Raw genomic sequence first — 22,737 nt, forward strand, 5'->3', positions numbered from 1 at the left:
AAAGCTGCAAAGTATTGTGAGTTAATGTTGTGATGAATGCTTGCTATCCATATCAATGTCTTTTATTTCAGCTGGTACATATCCTCTCCTAAATCCTATTATTACTGTTTATAATTTACCCATGTTGTTAAATTGTAACATTATTAGATTTGAACTCCTATCCATTTGATTTCCCAAAGAACCTAACCAACACCCTAATGTTATTCTACTTCCACAGGTCTGCCATTTCTGAGATGCCAACACCTGTACATGATTCATTCCCTGTCTGAAAATGAGCAAGGATTAAGTCATCTAATGTAATCTAACACTGTGCTCGTGCTTTCAAATGCTATGAAAACAAATATCATCAAAAGAACTCGAGACAGAGAACTGGAAGCTATTGGCCACTGCTGTGGAGAAGGAAGACCAAAATGAGAATTACCCATGATAGGCAAAGGCAGAATCGTGCCAGCTACAATTACTGTGTGGGAGAACCAACACTCTGCTCACAGATGGTTATATTCATTTATTTATTGGTTACTGTCATTTAACTATTTCACTAAGATTTAGTATATACATGAAACGTTCTTTCATTTCTATTTTTTTTTACAAAATTGTATCCAAATATGATAAATGTTTAGAACTTGATAAGGTCACTTTTCTGTATTTTATTAAACTAACCAAACTCTCCTCACCCCCAAACAATATCACTGTGCAACCACCAATAAACCAATGGCCCCCAAATCTAATGTACATAACCAGGGCTTACTGTGCTTTATTGCTTATAGGCAATCATCATTTGCACAACTGTACAAAAGATAATATTTTACGCGTCAAATACTATGCTTGCTATTCTCCTTCTTACACCAGTACCCTTTGCTAATTTCCAATTATATTCAGCCATATATATCATGTTCCTTCTGGTGCTCCAGACTCAAATAACTCATCATTTAATAAATGTCTTCTTTGACCTAATTCCATATAGTTACTGTAGAGCCACACACGAAAAAATGTGTCTTTTTCAGAGCTACCAACTTTTTTTTGTTTCCAAAGAAGATATTTCTCCTCTCATTTTCACTAATACTTGCTTTCTCATTCAGATTGCATGGTTGTATCATCAAAATTATGTGGTCAAGTTGTCCACATTTGGGTAAATTATAGGAGTAAATAGATTTAGAGGCCATGGATTTCTAATTTTGGAAAACCATAGCACTTCCTCTGTCAGGTAAACAGATTTATACACCTCTCAGATTATGCTATTGCATTTGACCAGTTCTGAGTTTATTTATCATTATTTATTTTCATTTTAACATAAAGTTCATTATTTTTCCAACTATAAGAGTCATACATGCTTCTGTAAAAATGTTTAAAAATTCTAAAAAGTAGAGTTTTAAAAGACAAAAACAGAGTCCCATCACAAGGATAATGATAATACATTGATGTATTTCTTTAAAGCTATTTTCTTATGCATATGTTGCAGATTTGTGGTATAAGTGCACGCATATTATACCCTTTAATATTAATAATATATTTTCCTCTATTTTTTAGGATGCAGGTGCAGAGAAAGAAATAAGGGATCCACATGAATTTTTTTTTTTCCTCCAGGTAACTAATTGCGATTCACATTGCAGGCTGACTATATGGGATCTGTCCTCCCCTTCTGTGTAAATATTAAGCTCTGATTTGTGTTCAGGGAATTATTTTAAAATACTAGACTTTCCCAGACTCCCTTGCAACTACAACTGGCCATGTAACATAATTCTGGTCAGTGACTAGTAAAGATGAAGTCAAAGGATAGAGCTTCTGGGAAAGACTCTTAAAGGGGCAGCCTCAACTAACACATGCCCTTTTCCTTATTTTTTTCTTCCAGAAACGTGGATGTGATGCTGAAGGCACGGTAGTCATTCTGCAGCAGGACTAGAGTTACTGCTGAGAACGGCTCAGCTGAATGATAAAAGGAAGACCTAGTGCATCCTGGAGCTTCCCCAGCAGCTGTGGCTCCAAACTTGAGAACCCTTACATGTGTGTGCAGGGTTGGGGCAGGGTGGAGGCAGACAGACAATTTGGTTAAGCCACTGTAAATTGGTCTGTTGTCATAAGCAGTTGTTAGTTTACTAACAAAAATGTTCAATACCAGTGACTGAATAACTTCCTTTTGTCTACATTAAATAGTGGCATGGTACAGGATCTGATTCTGGTTTATCTGTTCTCACGTCTTTATCTAATTCCAAAGTGGTACAACACGATCTCATTATTAGAGTTTTACCTAATTTGAATACATGGCATCACTAGTCCTCTTTTATTTCTCTATGTTTCAGGCATTTATTTGCTCTTCTTGGGAGTTTATCCTTTCAGATAAACTCTGGACTCCTTCCTGTTTTTTAAAGTCTTTAAGATTTTGCTCTCAATTTCACTGAACCTCTACCTATGGAAAGAACTGACCTCTTCAAGGTATTCACACTTCTCCTTCAGAACCAGATTAACAGCTCTCCATTTATCTTCAAACTTCTTTCATTTCTCACCAAAAAATGCATTATCTTCACAAAGACCCTGAACATTTCCTGAGTGTTTTACCTTCTTTTGCTATTGTAACTGGGTTATTCCTAGGGCTTCCTTCTTAGATCAAGTCAGATATGTACTCAAAGATAATAGGTGATCAGCCAGCCTGAGTAGCATCAGTCTGATCTCTGGTTCACAGTAACTTTCACTTTGAAAAATGTCTTCAACTGTCCCAGAACTCAATCAGAAGACACAAGGTCAATTATAGTTAGCCAAACAATACATAGGCTTTGGATAAATTCCTAGTAGTACCATTGTCGGGTCATAGGGTAATTCTATTTTTAATTTTTGAGGAAACTTCACACTGTTTTCCAGAGCAACAATAGCCAAATTATGGAAAGAGCTGTAATGCCCATCAAGCAATGAATGGATAAAGAAGATGTGGTTTACATATACAATGGAATACTACTTGGCAATGAGAAAGAATGAAATCCTGCCATTTGCAACAACCTGGATGGAACTGAAGAGTATTATGCTAAATGAAATAAGTCAGTCAGAGAAAGACAGATATCATATGTTTTTACTCCTACATGTAATTTGAGAAACTTAACAGAGGACTATGGGGGAAGGAGAAAAAATAGTTTCAAACAGAGAGGGAGGGAGGCAAACCACAAAAGACTCTTAAATACAGACAGCAAACTGAGGGTTGATGGGCTGGGAGGGAGAGGGGAAAATAGGTGATGGGTATTGAGGAGGGCACTTGTTGCGATGAGCACTGGGTGTTGTATGTAAGCGATGAATCATGAGAATCTACTCTCGAAGCCAAAAGCACACTGTATACGCTGTATGTTAGTTAATTTGACAATAAATTATATTAAAAAATAATTATAATATGTAGGCTAACTGCTATAGAAGTTTCAGAGCTGGGAGATTAATACACTACCTGCGACACTTATCATCTGGTCCAGATGACCCCTCTAGCTTTCTAATGGAACCTCTTCCCCTCCCTCACCTAGATTTCATTCAAAAGGTTCTTCCCCATGTGTCCTCCCTCTAGGCTGACTCAGCACTACTCCTACCAGCAGCACGGCCAGATCTTAGCGCAGTCAGAACTTTGGTCCTGGCTTATGCCAATAAAATTAGGATATCACTGAGGAAGTGGGCTATGACAGGGGATTATTGGTTGACGCGGCTCTATTCCTAAGACTACTGTAACTCTAAATGACTTGTATGCTTTTTTTGCATGTACACACATTATTAACTGGACAGTTGACAGCAGCTGTATTTTGTAAAAGTTTCCTGAGGTGTTTCATGTGCATGCTGCATTTTCCAACAAAATGTTAAGTTGAGGATAAGCATACAGTTTAAATTCCTTATAATGCCTCAAAGAGCTCACTGAGATTTCTGGCATCTAGTAAATGCTCGGTATATATGATATTGACACTCTCAAATAATTTTAATTACTTTTTCTCTATTAGTTGAGCTGTAATAGTCAGTTGTGTTTCCAAACCCCGTGTGCTCTTCAGAGTGATAGAAAGAACAGAGTGACCAAGCAAGCCAAAATTATTCAACACTTTTTTAGGTAATCCTATGGTTTTGCTTTTATACTCAAAATTTAAAACTATCAGACTACACCAAATGAGGTTTAGATAAGGTCATGAGGATGGGGTTCCCATGATGGGATCAGTGCCCTTATAAGAAGAGAAAGAGACTAGAGCATATGCGTGCGCTCTCTCTCTCTCTCTCTCTCTCTCTCTCTCTCTCTCTCCACCATGTAAGGACATAACAAGAAGAAAGCTATCTATTACCCAGGAAGACAGTTCTCACCAGGAACCAAATCTGCCAGTTCCTTCATATGGGACTTCCCAGTCTCTAGAACTGTAAGAAATAAGTGTCTGCTGTTTAAGCCACCTAGTCTATGGTACATTGTTCTCATAGCTGAGCTGACAAAGACAGCCTCCTATATAAGACATTTCAGATGTTAAGAATGATTTCTTTCAACCAGCCATTCACAGTAGGGGAAGTCAACTTGCCTTTTGAGATTATGCTAGAAGGACAGGCTTTGGGTAGAAGTGTGTCATTTTCAGGCTGGGAAGGCTCTCTATTCCCTCTGCTATGGTCACTGACAATGCCCCGTTTCTCTAACAAACACAGTTCCTGGCCAATCCATGAAGGACACAGAGTATAAGTGACCATCACTAGTCACTGGCCACTTGCTCAGATCATCCCAGAGGACAGCACCGCTGCTTCTCAAGAAGTTGCCTCCCAGCTGTATCAGTAATGGAATCAGCTGAAGAAAACACTGGAGTTCGTTTTAACTTTGAGATCTATGCTTATAGGCCCAGAATCTGTCCAAATGCTCAATGGAACCAGAAAAATAACACAAATGAAAAAAACATAATACAACAGGTAGGAATAAGAACTGAAGGATGTATTCTTCAGCTAAAGGCACTAAATTCAAAAATTTTAAACATGAAATGTGTAGGCCAAATAAAGTAGATTTGTGGCCAATCCAAGGAGAGTCCTAGGCATAAGTGGAAAGATTGGCTTTCAAAAGGACAGTTTCCTGGAGCTAGAGGGAAGGAGGTGAGTGGGAAGCAGGGTAGGAGGCAGCAAGTTGGGGTAATTCCTATTTGGCAGCTTCGATAGTCTGTCTGAGGTGAGGATACAAGTGGTGTGGAAGAGGATTGGGGCACACAGTGTGTGACAAAAGAGACAGACATTTGATGTAACTATTGTGGGGACTGGGAGAAAAATCATTGGGTGTATGAAGACACTGCTTAGCAGGCTGAGGGCTTAGCTGAGGTTGAAGACCATAATGAGGCAGAGTTTTTCTCCAGCCTTCTCTGAACTCCCAGGTGGAAATCAGTATCCTCCCTCATGCCCTTAAAGAACCCAGGGCATCTTATCACTCACTACGTAAGTCTGAAATGATCTTTTTATGAGTCTGTTCTACTAAACTAGCCCCCTTTGAGGTACTCTCAGAGCCTTGCAGAGTGTCCGACACAAAACAGACAGAGCTGAGAAGGACTCAAAGTTGTGGCTCACACAAGAGGTTCCAGAGCCCTGAAGAAGCCCAGAAACACAGTCTTCTCAGAGCTCAGATGGAATGCCAGGATATAACATGGATCTCCTGGGCAAGAGCACCAGAACCCCCAGGTCTGATGTTTGATGGACGGAGGTAAATATCCTGGTCCATCTCTTGGCAGACGTGGAATCTTAGGGAAATATCACACTATCTAAGTGAACCTCAGGTTAGTCATCCATAAAGCATAGATTATGATACCTACCTCCTCAAATGAGATACTGCATTTAAAGTCCCTACGATAGGGACCAGCACACAACAGGTGCCCATTTCCCTCATGGAGAGATTTTTTCTGGTATCTCTAAAAAGAACTTTTCCTAGGTGGATGAGGGAAGGGATTAATACAGACCACCTGCATTGGAATCACCTGGGCTGCTTATTCAAACATATTTGAATTTTCTGGAGGTGGGGGCCAACAATCTGCTTTTTTAACCAACATCTAGGTGATTCTCCTACATGGTTATATTCTCACACATAGTTAAATTTCAAGCCACTGGATTATGTATTCCAATTCTGTCCCTCCTTTTTACTCCCACTGCCACCAAGATGATCCTAATAACTTCCCACAATGCACTGCGGTCTGACGCCCATCCATCTCATTCTAGCCTTACATGCTACTGAGTGATTTTTCTTCCTAAAAGGCAGTTCCAAGCTGCTCTACCCTTGAATAAAAATCTCTGAGGGCTATACCTTCCTGCCAAATCCTGGCATTCCTACTTTTCTGTCTCAATGTTCTCACCTACTCCCTTCCTGGGGTCCAGTCAAACAGGTCTATTAACTGTCACAGAACAAGCTCAGTGCTCTTCCCTACCTTTGTTTCCACATGAAGGCCACACTCCACTGCCCCAAGTCTTACACCTTCCCTCAACGACTATCTCATGTACTACCTTCTCTGGGAATCTCTTCCGTATCACTTGACCTGATGTTGTTTCTTCCTCCTTTAAGCCCTAGGCATTCTTTGTGCCTTTCTTACGATGTTTTTCATATTCTACCTTATGCTATTTTATACTAGTTTTCCCCACTCTGCTGTGAGGTCCAGGAAAAGTAAAGACTATGTCAGTAAAGTCAGTGCCTACCTAGCACAGTATGTGGAATCAAGATGGATCTCTATAAATGTTTGTTGAATAAATGAATGATTCCACATGACTAGAATGTAAGCCATGAGGGCAGACACTGCATTCATCTTTTTTTGTAACTCCTGCAACACTTAAGAGTGTTTCATATCCAGTGGGCATAGCAATTTGATGAATTAAATTTAACATCCATCTATTTGTTTTCCTTTGGCAACAAATTATTTTACAACAAAGCCAAGATTGCAATACTGGATGCTGGAGTTTACTGACTTTTTGCTAACAGTAATAACCATGACCATCTTTGGAAACTTAAATGCATTATGCATCCCTATTTAGGAATACTAAAATTACACTTAAGTAAGGTGACTATTTTCCCTATGGTTAAGACCAGTAGTTATACTGTTTTACTCCATAAGACATACTTAGATTCTAACTATATTCTCTTTATAGCATATGACATAAAGACTTTCAAAAACAGATGTTTTATTTTCATTTAAATTGCTAAATACAGAATGCATTGAATACACGTGTGTGTATGCATATATATGTATGTGTATATATATATATGTATACACACACAAATATATAGACAATTATTTTTTAATTAAACTTGTTTTGTGAACATTGTAGATGTGCATGCAGCTATAAGAAATAATGTACACATTACCCAGTTTTTCCCAATGATAACATCATGTAAAACTATATTAAAATATCACTACTAGGACACTGACATTGATAGAATCCACTGATCTTATTCAGATGTCCCAGTTGTGTGTGTGTGTGTGTGTTTGTGTGTGTGTGTTTAATTCTATGGGATTTAATCACATGAGTAGTTTTGTGTATCCACAGTCACAGTTGAGAAACAGAACAGTCCATGACCATAAGGATCTCTCACTGGCCTTGTATAACCATCCCCACTTCCCTCCCTAACTCCTGTCAACCACTCGTCTGTTATCTAGTTCTATAATTTTGTCATTTCAAAAATATTATATAAATAAATCATACATCATATGACCTTTTGGGATTAGCTTTTTTCACTCGGTATAATTCCCTGGAGATTCATCCAAGCTGTTAAATGTATGAATAGTTCATTCCTTTTTGCTACTGTTGTTTTGTTAACTAAAGGCCCATAGCTTCTATTAGGGTTCACTCTAGGTGGTATATATTCTATGAGTTTGGACAAGTGACCCACCATTATACTATCAGAATAGTTTCACTGCCCAAAAAGTCCCCTGTGCTTCACCTATTCATCCCTGTATCTTTCCCCATCCCAACCACCAGCAACTAGTGCTCTTCCTACTGTATCTATAGTCCTTCATTTTCCACAATGTCAAATACTTGGAATCATACAGTATATAGACTTTGTGTGTCTTCTGTGGCTTAATAGCGCTTTTCTTTTTATTGCCAAATAATGTTCCACTGCATGGATGTATCACAGTTTGTTCTTCTATTTGCCTAATGTAGGACATCTTGGTTGCTTCCAGCTCTTGGCAATTATGAATAAGGCTGATATATCCATTCATGGGCAGGTTTCTGTACTGACATAAGTTTTCAATTTATTTGGTTAAATACCCAGAAGTATAACTGCTGGATCCTATCCTAAGAACTATGTTTGTTTTTTAAGAAGCTGACGTCATCTTTTAAAATAGCTATACCAGGGCACCTGGGTGGGTCAGTTGGTTGAGCGTCTGTCTGACTCTTAACTTCAGCTCAGATAGTGACCCCAGGGCCATGGGATTGAGTCCTGCATCAAGTTCTGCGTGGAGTGTAGAGCCTGCTCAGTGGAGTGTAAAGCCTGCTCGAGGTTCTCTCCCTCTCCCTCTGCCCTTCCCTCACTTGGGCATGCATGCACACGCTCTCTCTCAAATAAATAAATAAATAAATAAATAAATAAATAAATAAATTTAATAAATAAATAAATAAATAAATAAATAAATAAATAAAATGTAGCATATTGCATTTCCTCCAGCAATGAATGAGCATTCCAGCTGCTCTACATTCTTGTCAGCATTTGGTATTGCCAGTTTTTTAGGTTTTTGCCATTCTAGTAGGTACATAGTAGTTTTAATTAGCAATTCCCAAATGACAGATGATGTGGAGCATCTTCTCAGATGCTTAGCTTCTTTGGTAAGCTGTCTGTTCAGAGCTTTTTCTCATTTCTTCATTGGCTTGTTAGTTTTCTTGTTGCTGAGTTTTAAGAGCTCTTTGTATATTTTAGATGTAAGTCCTTTATCAGATATGTGTTTGGTAAATATTTGCTCTCAGTCTCTGGGTTGTCTTTTTATTCTCTTGACAGTGTCTTTCAGAGAGCAGAAGTTTTTAATTTTAATGAATCTCAACGCATCTATTTCTTCTTTCACAGATCATGCTTTTAATGTTGTATCTAAAAACTCCTTGCCAAATGACTACAGCAACTTTTGAAAGAAGAAATTGACTTTAGTCCAATCCCCTGACATTATATATACAAAGTCCACAGGCAGTCTATAGGCAAATGCTTCAGTAACAGCAGAGTTGGAACTCATTAGAGTGTAAAAAACAAGGATCAGAAAAGACAGAGTGCCCCATGAGAAGAACGTCCAGCAGGTGATTTGGAGGAAGCTGTGTTGCTCAGTAGTAAGAAACCTGTTACTGATGGCTATTGTTGTGCAACATCAAATTGACCTTGAATTTGATTAGACATGGTTATGCCACGTATAAGAATGTCAAAGGGCTACAATGTGTATCTTGCCATTGTCCCTCAAATGGATGACCACAAGAGAGAACCAAAGTCAACAGACAGTTTGCCTATTATTTTTGGATCACAGTCAGAGTATTTGGGACATTCCAGCTCACAACAATGAACCAGTCAATCAGATGGATAATATTGTGGGGTTAGAGCTCGTCCCAGTTCAAGAGTGTATGAAACCAGATTAACAGTACATACTCTTAATCTAATCCAGGTACAGCAAAAGTCACATTCTATTATAAAGAATTACTTGATAATCTTAGTAAAAGGCAAACTCTCTAAAATCCCCAGAAAACCAGCAGACTCAATACCAGTCAAATCCCATCATCCCCACACCAAAAGACTATGCTGTTCTTGAATTGTTTTGGAATTCAATTGTACTGAATATATTTGAAGTAAATAAACTATACTCCTGGGATATGGGAGTCTTCTTTCATAATGAGAATCTTTTCATTTTTATTTTAATGGATTTGTTTTCATGTAATTATATTCCAAAATGTAAGAAGAACATCTTTCTGTCCACTTTTGTATGGGGGACTTTTGTATGTTCACTGAAAACATCTGTTTTGTAATTGAGGTCACTTCTGACTTGAGTCAGTGAACTCATTCTCCAACAAGAGGATGAAGCTACCAAAGAAGAGCAGTAGTTTAAGGTAGAAAGCTAGTGACATCTACCGAGACAATCTGATCGACCTTGAGATCCACCACTAAATGCCAGGCATATCAGGAAACACAGAGACACAGAGTGAATTAAAGCATTGTCCTTGCTTTCAAGAGGCAGAAGGCTCCTTTCTAGGAGGAAAATACAAGATATCTACATCACTTCTTATTTTTTTGTGAAGGGGAAAAGAGTCACCAAAGAAATCCTATTCTGTGAGGTCGCCAATCTTTGACCTCCAAAAGGCTGTTAAATATTATATAACCCAATGCCCACATTTTATAGACCATGAGAAACCCAGAAAAGTGAAAAAATGTATCTAAGATTGAGGGGTTGGGACTAGAACCCAAATGTCCTGACTTGTAATCAAGTGCTCTTGACTATATATTACACTGCCTCTCTTAGAAGTCAACGACTTTTCTCATTCCTAGTTCTCATAGTCAGGTTGCACCCAATTATGTCCCTTAGACTCTGATTCACAGAGCTCATGCTGTTGTTCCTTTATATTTTCATCTTCAAAAATTCTACTTTATAGTTTCAATTTAACATAATTTTTTTAAATCTTAAGAACTTACTTTGGCCTAGTGGTAGAGAGACTACCAACTCAGGTAAGGCATACTTCCTACCTCTGAGGAAGTTATTGTAAACATCTAGTAAGGTACTCTTAGCCACCAAAGTTATGTATATGAAACTCAATACCATCACCAATCAAGTTTTCTAACAGAAATCACCTTTTTAGTCAATGACTCCAATTCTCTGGGCCCCATGGTAAAATCCTGAAGCTATTTTTGCTACTCTGGCATGAAAGTGAGAGTATGTAGTTTTCAATTTTTTTTAATGTTTATTTATTTTGTGGGTGTATGTGTGTGTGAGAGACAGAGGGGGGGGGAGAGAGGGAGAGAGAGAGAGAGAGAGAGAGAGAGAGAGAATCTGAACTAGGCTCCAGGCTCTAAGCTGTCCGCACAGAACCCAACACAGGGCTCAAACTTACCAACAGTGAGATCATGACTTGAGCCAAAGTCGGATGCTCAACTGAGTGAGCCACCCAGATGCCCTTGTGGTTTTTAATTCTTGCTCTACAATTAACAGATTAGTTTTGACACCCTGGAAAAGTCATACCTCTCTGAGTTTACTCTTCTCAATCAGTAAAATACAGAGAACCAACCTGCTGTAATTCACCTTTGTTTCAAATCCAATCAAATCCAAGGTGAGAGGCATAATCAATTTATTTGATTTCTATCTAACTAGCTAGCTAGTTATCATCTATTTATTTTTTTTATGCATATCTCTCAAACTTCTTTCTCTTCCTCCATGTTTGTAATATCCAAGACTTTCATTTCTGGAATATTGCTAAGCAGGTTTCAAGTTCTTCAGTGTAGATATGACTTGTTAAAAGCAATTTCAATCCGGATTTAGCCTAGAGGTACACAGATTAGACTGGAGGCTAGAAAATTAATTTAAAAGCCTATTAGAGTAATAATCAATCTCACAGCAAAAGCCCACCATTCAAGTACCTCAAAAGCTGGCTTCTGTTAGCCTTTCTGCTTTTATCTCACATGACTCCTCAACACATGGCCTTTCTGACTACATCTTCATATTTTTAACGTTGCTGTTTCTAACATTCCTCTGAGGAACATTTTACCTCTCTGTAAACTTAATTCCAATAGTTTCCTTAAGACCAATTTCTTCCATGGAGTCAGATCTTTCCTTTCTCTTCTTATATTCTTTAATTAACATATTTAGAAACCAACAATAATCCCCTTTCCTAACTCCCTCTAATGAATACAATTGGCATAAAAGAGATACATAAAAACTCCCTGTCAATATTAAAGGAAGAATACATACAAAGATGATGTAAAGAGTATAATTTATTTTCTTTATTATTTCCTTATTTCTTTTGCAACCCAGAACAAGCCAGCAATTGGTTGTTGATCTTTGTGGTAGAGGATTAATATGTGTTTTTAAACTGCTTTAGAATATTAAGAAAATTAAAATACATTTTCTTGGCTGTACCAACTTTTTAAATTTATTTTATTTATTTTTATTATTCATTTATTTATTTTTGAGAGAGAGAGAGACAGAGAGAGAAGGGGAGGGGCAGAGAGAGGGGGACAGAGAATCCCAAGCAGGCTCTGCATTGTCAGCACAGAGCCTGATGCGGGGGTTGATCTCATGAACCATGAGATCATGACCTGAGCCAAAATCACAAGTCGGAGGCTTAGCCAACTGAACCACCCAGGCATCCCTACCAACTTCTGATATATGAAGATGTCTGGACAAAAGGATATGAAATATTATCAATTAATATGTAATTCAGGCAGATATTCAAACAAGCAGTGAGTAATAAACGCTGGCAGGGTAACTTACTCAGTAGGTAAGCTCTGAAGACTCTGTTTATATTTCAGTCATGCAGCAATCAGTGCCAATCTGACCAAATGATTTTCAGTGTCAGTCTTACAATAGAGAAGCAATGGGGAAAACAAAGTTTTATTTTCTCTCTTTCAGTCTCTCATTGCTGCTTGAGCCCTAATTTGAACTCCCTCTTCAGACAAAGGCCACAAATGAAGGAGGAAAGGGTCTGACTCCGCAGAGGTAAAGCAGTACCTGCATATCCCACTAGTCCACTCTACCCCGGGTCCGAGAACATTCAGTGCACTCTCTTGTACCAACTCCAAAAGAGATTTTCCCAAGAAATGGGTTTCAAGCAATTTTAGTTCCCATCATTGCTGTCTATTTGTCATAACTGAAAAAAAATATCCATTATATTACAAAAAAGATTTTGTTATCCAGTATTTGTTAATTATGATTGAGACCAGAAACATACAAAGTTTCAAAGAAAACAATTGAAAGGAACATCTGAAAGTAATTTCCCCCATTCTTTGTTGTTCTGCTACTCACGGCAAATCTTCCAAACTGGAGGCTTCATGTCTTGGATCCAACAGATCATAACCACATTCATTGTAGATTTCCAAATAGGAAATGTGCGTTGTATATATTGTGCTGCTGTCCTGATTGGAAAAGGGGAAGATGTTATTTAATGGCTATAAATAACAATTCAGCTCAGAGGAGGATGAACACATTTATCACTATAGTTTCCTCACAGCTTCTCTTCTTTACCCTCCTCACTTTGCATGGTTTCCATTTTCAGTTCGTGACACTTTCAAGTTGCCAGTAACCATATGCATGAAGCTTTTTTTTTTTTAATAGCCAACACCCATGATTACAAGCAACTTTAGTCTGTTGTTTTTTTATTGGTTCCACGTTATACATAAAGAGTCAATATACACTTAAAATGAGCCAACTTGGTTGCAGAAATGTACAACACACCATTTTTTACTTTCCAGAACCCCCTCCAAAAAAAAAAAAAAGGTTACTGTGAAAAAATAAACTTACATTCTGTGAATAGCCTATTCATAAAAGAAAACAGTATCATTACTTCTGTTTAAAACCTTCAGTAGCAAAAGAGTTTCCAGCTTTCATCATAATTCTTTTAAAAATTTTTCCAATATTCAAAATTTCTGGTGACATAGATAACAGACAATAGTAGATAATGTAAAATGAATCCCAGGGGACAGAAATAGTTTAGATCAATCAGGTAACGGTAAGAGTAGACATTCACAGCTCACTGCCTATAACTTCTCTCTTGGGTTAATCTTCCTGGCCCACGTGGCAATCAGGGATATTGAGCTATTCATCTGAGAGAGGTACTTTGTGGGGGTTAATACTGAAATGCAATGACAGAGGCATCAATGCAATTAGGATAAAAGTCCAGGCAACTGGTCCTGTCTCAGTTCTGCTAGCAGATAAAAAGGACCCACTCCCTCTGAGATAGAATAAAATGGAATTTTTTCAGGTCTCAAGAAAACTGAAATTTTTTTTTCAGTTTTCAAGACCAAATATCAATTGATAGCACTTTCTTCTTGTTTCTCCCAAAATACAGATGCTTGCACTTCAGCAAGTAGAGTCCTACTTCTCATAACAGAATATATTTGTGTCTCATGGCAAGAAGGTCAGCAGATTGTCAGAGTCAATACTCACAAAGAGATTTTCCTTAGGATGACCTTCCTGACTGATTCTCACCCATATCCAAGACAATCCATTTGACAGATACTATTTAAAGGGAGAGACGACCAGGTCACAGAGATGGAAGAGAGAACAAAGGCCTGCATATCCAGGGCTGGAATCCTAGTCCTACTTACTATAATACCCTACTGTGTCAGGCCTCAGTTTCCACACTGATTAGTGATGAAACTGAAGAATGAATTCCTAATGCGTTCTTCAGATTAAAATTAATATGATTCTCTGGTTCTAAAGTGGCTCAAACTCTCCAAATAAAAACACCAATATTTCATAAGAACAAAATAACACCTGAAAAACTAAGGCAATTCTCAGGCAGCACATGACCAGAGCAAAACTCTCAAGCTACACCTGAGATGTCATGTTTTGGTGGTCTAGGAAGGTGACAGCATGGACTGAGTCTCTACTAAATAAATTTATCCCCACCAAATGCTGAAGTCCTGCTGATGTAGGCGACTCTGTTTATCCTAACAAACACCCTGCTGATTAGTGTCCTAGTTTAGCAAAGGCATCATTCAACATCATTCTTTGGGTTATGGCACAGGTATCAGAGATCATATATTCTAGACAGATTCTGTGTGGTCTTTAGTCTAATCCAGTTTTCCCTCAAGTATCCTATGAAATACTTGTGAAAAAAGTGTTCCACAATGAACATATATGCTGTCCTCTCTAGAAGATTCTCAGAGCAAGATTATCAGAGCAAGTTGAAGGCCATGGGGGATCATTTAGCAACCTCTCAGCAAGTTTAAGAGCAACATACTTCTAAACTTATCTGAACACAACTGAAATATCCCATATGTTATAGTTTGAGATTTTAGCATACAGTTCTGAGCTCATCTTAGCATCAGAAAAAGCTGGGTTTGAATACGGGATCTGCCATTTATAACTGAGTGATCCTGCACTATCGTCAGCTGTTTAATTATGAAATTGTGGATAACTCTTATCTTGTAGAACTGTTGTAACAGAGAAATAGGGTTCTGTATTTAAAATCTGACTAGAAATGTGTGTCCCTGCAGTAAGGACCAATAAGTTGTTGCTGTTGCTACTGTTATTATTATTGCTAATGTTATCGTTTTTACCATTATTTCTAAAACCCCCCAAATAGAGAATTCAGCAAGAATATAAAAGGAAAGTTGGGGCGCCTGGGTGGCGCAGTCGGTTGAGCGTCCGACTTCAGCCAGGTCGCGATCTCGCGGTCTGTGAGTTCGAGCCCCGCGTCAGGCTCTGGGCTGATGGCTCGGACCCTGGAGCCTGTTTCCGATTCTGTGTCTCCCTCTCTCTCTGCCCCTCCCCCGTTCATGCTCTGTCTCTCTCTGTCCCAAAATAAATAAAAAACGTTGAAAAAAAAAAATTTAAAAAAAAAAAAAAGGAAAGTAAAAGAAAGGCAAAACAACAGCCAATTTGTATGTTCATCTGCAGTGGAGAAACTCTCTTCTTCCAGAAAGTAGAGGAATCATAAGTCAGGAAAATGGCAAGACTATTCCCCTGAGATGATTGGGATAATGCCTTTGGCTCCTCCAGTTTCTGCATTTTCTGGACTTTTATTAGAATACACACTTAAAAGTCACTGAGTAATGTGGCAAGCTACCTTTCCTTATTATTCCTTTTTTAGTGTCTAGGATTGCCAGACTGTAATGTAACACACATGTTCCCTGCAGACAGCCTTTTCTCTTGCCCCAAAACAAGTCTGAACCTCACAGTACTCAAAAATAATGAGCTATGATTTCTAAAATAAATGGAATCAAGTGTCTTCCTTTAAAATTACTGCAAATGTACTCCTATCACACTCACAGGCATTTTAGGAGCCAGTATGCACTTGCTCTTGGTTTATCTTGAAATAATTACTTTGCATAAGTCAAGTATGTCCTTTAAGAATTCTAGAGAACTCCATGTGGCCCTCTCAAGCAATCGACTGGGGGTATCTGCGTACCTGTCTGCATTTCTCAGCTATACAATGTGGACAAACTTAATGATGAACCTCAAGCTGTCTCTTACTAGTTTTGCAGCAGTTCAATTTGATTAGAACGAATATGTTGTGCCCATCATGGAGATCTGTCCTTTTACAAAGAGTTGTCCTGACTATAAATTGGTCCAAGGGGCTCTCTCCAGTCCAGGAAGTGATTTAAGATAATTCAAACTGAAATGTGGTTTAGAATAATGTCAATGACAAACAGATATGAAAACAATGAACTGGGCAGACGGTAGGTACTTGGAAGACATTTAGACTTTTAGAACTATATTTTGGTATTCACAGACAAAATTTTAAAAGGGACAAATATATTTTCCATTAGGAAAGGATTTATTTATTGTTTAACTTAATCAGGGAACTTGGCTTCATTTGTCCTAAGTTTCAAAGGAGTCTTTGAAATTAATCAGGATCATTTGTCTCTCTCTCTCTCTCTCTCCCTCACCCTCTCCCTCTCTCTATATATATATATGGATATAGATATTAATGGCTATAGTAACTGAGCTCATACATTGACCATGTACTATGTGCCAGGACAATATCTTTATAGATAGAGTATGTTCAACCCTCAGAAGCAACTCCATAAGCCTGAGACATTAAGTGACCACCTCAAGGCCACATGCTGTAAGTAGTACATTTTCTCAGAACAAGGTTGGTCTGTACCAACTTCAATGAACTTTCCAAGACAACATAGTTCCACATTGAGCCACAGCAGCAAAAACTATTAGAAATTATGTTCCCAGTCTGTGAAATCTGGGAGCAAAACAAAACAGCTAATGTCAGAAATAAATGAGTAAATGAAAAGGCAGGATCTGAATCCAACATACACACTATACTCAACTCTTTCTCTTCTGCATTTTCTGGCATGCAGTGTTGGCATGTTTGAGCTAGTGAGAGATGAGCTGAACTAATGGGTAATTGCTACTTTATGGATGGAAATTAGAATTATGCAGATCTCAGCGATTTCTTCTCATCTTTGCAACTCAAAATGCAAAAAGCATACAGTCAAGAAAATTTGGAATAGCTGTTACACTGACCTAGTTAGGACATTTGTTATACAGAATTAATACAACCAAGTAAGTGTAGGAGTGAGTAGGGATGCTGGAGATCCTCTAGTACAATTCAATTCTTACTTTCACAGAGGGAAAAACTGAAACCTAGAAAAGTTAAGGGAAAACTGAAATCCAAGTTCAGAGAAGTTCCTTAACTCATTGTTGTTTAAATACAACCAACAAAATAAAGCCAGTCTGAGATACAGAGGCAGTGTATGTAGTGGTGAAAAGCACAGGGTTTGGCATCACACAGACCTGGGATGGACCACCAGACCGGCTACTTATAAGGACCCAGGGAAAGATATTTAGACTCAGTTTTCCCAACTATAAAAGTGGGATAAAGATACCTGCCTTGTTAATTGTATTATATGTCGTATTCAATACTATTAAGGCAATAGGCACTTAGAGACACACATAAATGATGCATATAATACAAAGAACTCTTCATAATAATATTAATTGCAATAGGATATTTACTCTGGTAAACTCTTCTGGGCTTCTGTCACAATTGTGAAAAAGGTACAATCATATCATCTTACTCAGTGCTTTAGTAGCTGAAATAAAAATGTCTTGGTAAAAGGACATCCAGTTTCTTAATGGGGAATATAAGATGTTAGTTGGGAAAATGTGTTATCTGTTCTTTTAACCTCCATGGATGTATCAGAAGAACTCTCTTTCAGCCTTTGCTGAAACAGCATCCCTTTAATGAGAAGCACCTTAATTTCTACTTCTTCAGCAAAATCCCAAACTTTCCTTAAATATAAAGGCCAGAGTTATTACACAATAATACTTCCTCATTTAGATATAATATAATAAAATGTCACAATAAATTTTTTACCCACTGTAAATTTCTGCTGAATATATCAAACAGAAAATGAAGTTAAAGTTTCATACCTTTTGTAATTGCTCAAAAATGTACGACAGTGTCCTTGGGATAATGCCTCTGTCACTGTAGCGTTCTGCTCCACCCGTGATGGTGAATGTCTTACCACTGCCTGTTTGCCCATATGCAAAGATGGTACCATTGTAACCTGCCAAGACACTAAAGAAATGGCACACTTTTAATATCCAAATGGCTAATTGCACTTATATCAAATGGCTTGTATTCTAATAGCAATCTTACTCAACACGATTGAAACGACATTTATAGAAATTTCTATATATGAGTATCTAGCTAAAATAACTGTTTTTTTTAGGCAAGAGTATCAGACACCAATCCTTTTTTCTAAGAAAGGACCTATAACTCAAATGGAGTCCAGTCATCTTAAAGAGTTTCTTTTGTTAATCTGAATAAAATTTTTATTTAGAATACTTTTGTATTTACAGAAAAGTTGCAAAGGTAGTACAGAGTTAACACATACCCTACACCTAGTTTCCCCTATTGTTATTACATTAGTATTGTACATTTGCCACAGCTAAAGAATCAATATTGATGTATTATAAATTGTATTAAAATGCCTTTTGTTTTTATATAATGTTTTTTTATTTTTTTCCAGCTTTACTGAGATATAAATGACATATAACAAATGTAACTTTAAGGTGTAAAATGTGATTATGTGATACACAAATATACCGAGAAATGAGCTCCACGAAAAGGTTAGATAAGACATCCATCACCTCACATAATTATCATTTTTGTAGGTGGTGAGAACATGTAAGATCTATACTCTTAACAACTTTCAAATATATAATATATGGTCACTGTGCTATACATTAACCTATGGAACTTACACATCTAATAACAGGAAGTTTTTACCCTTTGATCAACATCTCCACATTTTCCCCTACCCACTAGGCTCTGGCATCCACCATTCCTTTCTTTGTATCTGTGAGTTCAGTTTTTTAGATTTCACATGTGAAGGAGAACATACAGTATTTGTCTTTCTCTGTCTTATTTCACTTAGCATTGTGCTCTCAAGGCCCATCTATGTTGTTGCAAACAGCAGAATTTTCTTCTTTCTATGGCTGAATAATATTCCATTGTACATATACCACATCTTCTGTATCCATTCATCCATCAGTAGACATTTAGGTTTTTCCATGCCTTGGCTATTGGGAACATGATGCAATGAACATGGGAATGCAGATATCTCTGAGAGATTTCATTTCCTTTGACATATACACAGAAGTGGCATTACTAGATATGGTCCTTCTATCTTTAATTTTTTTTTAAGGAAACTCCATACCGTTTTCCATAGTGGCTGTACCAATTTACATCCTCACCACTAGTGCATAAGAATTTCCTTTTCTTCACATCCTTGACGGCACTTGGTGTCTCTTGGCATTTAGATAATAGCCATTCTAACAGATATGAGGATATATCTCATGCCTTTGGTTTGCATTTCCCAGAGGATTAGAAGTACTGAACACCCTTTTATGTATCTGTTTGGGCCATTTATATATCTTCTTTGGGGAAATTTCTATTCAAGTCCTCTGCCCATTTCTTGATTAGATTTGTGACTTAACATGTGATCTATCCAGGAGAATGTTTCACGTGTGCTTGAGTAGAGTCTGTAATCTGCTGCTGTTGGGTGAAATGTTACATATATGTCTGGTAGGTCCATTTGGCTTAAGGTATAGTTCACATCCAGCGTTTCCATACTGATTTTCTGTCTGGATGATCGATCCATCCATTGTTGAAAGTGGGGTATCAGATTCCACTACTATTATTGTATTATTGTCTATTTCTCCCTTCAGATCTGTAAATATTTGCCTAATATGTTTAGGTGCTGTGATCTAGGATGCATATATATTGTTATATCCTTGTGATAAATTGACCCTTTTATCATTATAAAATGGCCTTCTTTGTCTCATTATCGTTTTGGCTTAAAGTCTATTTTGTGTGATAGAAGTATAGCTACTCTTGCTTTCTTTTGGTTTCCATTTCCATAGGGTATCTTTTTCCATCCTTTCCCCTTAAGTCTCTGTGTGCCCTTAAAGCTGAAGTGAGTCTCCTGTAGGCAGCATATAGATGGGTCTTGTTTTTAATCCATTAGCCAGTCTATGCCTTTTGATTGGAGAATTTAATCCATTTACATTAAAAAGAACTAAGGCAAAGTAAGGACTTAACTAATACCAACTTATTCATTGTTTCCTAGCTTTGTAGTTCCTTTGTTCCCTTCTTCCAATTTTCTTTTCTTTTTTTTTTTTTTTTTATGTTTATTTATTTTTGAGAGAGAGAGAGACAGCACAAGCAGGTGGGGGAGGAGCAGAGAGAGAGGGAGACATAGAACTTGAAGCAGGTTCCAGGCTCTGAGCTGACAGCACAGAGCCTGACGTGGGGCTCGAACTCACAGACCCTGAGATCATGACCTGAGCCAAAGACGGACACTTAGCCGGCTGAGCCATCCAGGCGCCCCTTTTATTGTCTTTCTTTGTGAAGTGATTTTCCCTGTGGTATACTTTGATTCCCTCCTCTTTATCTTTTGTGTATTTACTATTCATTTTTACTATCGGTCCCATTTTTTTGTATCTTTGACGTCACAATTTACCTCTTTTCATATGTTTTCATTAACAAATTATTGTAGCTATAATTGTTAATACTTTTGTCCTTTAATCTTTATACTACATTAAGTAATTAGTATAACACCATACTATATAGTATTAGAGTATTATGAATTGCTTAGACTTGCCTTTACCAGTATGCTTTATATTTTCATATCTTTTACCCAGACAGCTATGCTGGGTAAAGTATTCTTTGTTGGCAGTTTCTTTTTTTTCTTTTTCCAGAAATCTGAGTATACTGTCCCATTCTCTCCAGGCCTATAAGGTTTCTGCTGAGAAATCTGCTGATACCCTTATTATACAGGTATGTTTTTCTCTTGTTGCTTTTAAAATTCTCTCCTTGTATTTGATTTTACCAATTTCATTTTAATGTGTCTTAGAAAAGATCATTTTGGTTTGAAATTATAGGGTCACCTATTAGCTGTATGAACATGGATGTCCAAACCTCTCCCCAGATTGAGAATTCTAATCCATCATTTCTTTAAACATGCTTTCTGCCCCTTTATCCCTCTCTTCTCCTGAGACTTTAATAATGTGAGATTGTTTCCTTTAATGGTATCCCATAATTCAGAAAGGTTCTCTTCACTCTTTGCATTTGTTCCATTTGCTTCTCTGACTAGATAATATCAAATGATATGGTTTCTAGTTAACTAATTTTTTATTCTACTTGATTGAGTCTGCTTTGAAGCTTTCTATTGAATTGTCAATTCAATCACTGTATTTTTTAACTCTAGGATTGGCTTTGCTTGTTGTTTTTTTTTTAATGGTTTCTATTCCTTTGTTGAACTTCTCATTTTGTTCATGTATTTTTTTCCTAATTTCATTTAGTTGTGTTTTCTTGTAATTCACTGAATTTCCTTAAGAGGATTATTCTAAATTCTTTGTCAGATAGCTCATAGATCTCCATTTCTTCAGGGTCAGTTACTGTAGCTTTATTAGTTTCCTTTGGTGAGTTCATGCCTACATGGGTGGATATGGACACTGGGTCCACAGTGGCTGACCAGGTACTGGGGATCACTGGGGTAGTAGGTCCAGCATCTGGATCTACAGGGGCCAGTCCAGTGTGGGGAGCCTGGTTTCATGGGAGCCAGCCTGGAGGCTGGGGTCCAGGGGCCAACCTGGCAGTAGGACCAGCCTGTAGTCTTAGGCCATGGGAGTTGGCTTACACCAATAGGGCATGAGGGGCCAAGTTGGCCTGCAGTGACCAGTGTGATGCTGGGCAGGTCAGGAACCTGGGTCTGTGGAAGCCATCCTCAAAGCTCAGGCTTCAGGGCTTGGGCTGGCATTGGAGAGGGCTGGCATTGTGGGTTTGGTGGGAACCAACCAGATACTAGAACTATAGGAGCCACCTGAGGCCATGGAAGCTGGCCAAACAGGGATGGGTTGGGATCCTGAATTTGCCAGAGTCTGCAGGGAGCCTGATGTCATGGGAGCTGCCTGGGGCTATGGAAGCTACCCAGCCCCAGGGTAATCAGGAGCTTGGTTTTATGGGAGCATGTTGGTAGCCTACTGTTGTAGGAGCTGCTTGGGGCTACAGGAACAGGAAGGTGCTAGGGTGGGCCGGGGGATTGGATTCTCATAGCCTGCCAAGAGTCCAGGACCAAGAAATCACCTTGTGTTATGGAAGTTACCTGGGACCATGGGAACTGCCTGGGGCCACTGGAGTCAGCTGATGGTGGGACAGACCAGCACTGGTAACCACGATAAAGTCAGTTCCTCACGTCATTCTCCTCCCAAGGGGAGGGTGTCTCTCTCAGCTGCTAGGATGCCCATGCTTGGGGGAGGAGTAATGAAGTAATGTCAATCTATCTTTTCCACCCTCTAGTGCAGTAATGGCACTATCTTTCCTACCCTCCTCAATGTGTCTTCTTTTTCTTATCCCATCCCAATGCTGTAATTCCTCATCTGGAATCCTTAGCTTTTGCGAAGGTATTTTCAGGCTTGGTAGTTATTCAAATTGATGTTTCTGGGAGGGAACAGGTGCTAGAAATTTCTATACTACCATTCTGCTGAAGTTGCTCTCCTAATTAAGTACTTTCTTCATCTTTAGTATGCTGGGCTTGAATCAAATAATATGTTGAAGATAAAAGTTCTGAGGAAAGCATATGTGTAATTTAGA

General features: G+C 38.1%; 1 protein-coding gene across 2 annotated transcripts in view; it reads right to left on the reverse strand.

The window, feature by feature from the left end:
• Positions 1-22,737, reverse strand: part of KIF6 (kinesin family member 6) — a 387,728-nt gene that overhangs the window by 289,869 nt on the left and 75,122 nt on the right. For both annotated transcript variants that reach the window (XM_043591311.1, XM_043591310.1), the window contains 2 exons: positions 18,009-18,156; positions 12,918-13,027 (listed from right to left, as the gene is read on the reverse strand). In XM_043591311.1, the coding sequence (XP_043447246.1) occupies positions 12,918-13,027; positions 18,009-18,156 (258 nt within the window). The remainder of the gene's footprint in view (positions 1-12,917; positions 13,028-18,008; positions 18,157-22,737) is intronic.

Source organism: Prionailurus bengalensis, chromosome B2 (assembly GCF_016509475.1).
Source record: "Prionailurus bengalensis isolate Pbe53 chromosome B2, Fcat_Pben_1.1_paternal_pri, whole genome shotgun sequence".
Taxonomy (NCBI): Eukaryota; Metazoa; Chordata; class Mammalia; order Carnivora; family Felidae; genus Prionailurus; species Prionailurus bengalensis.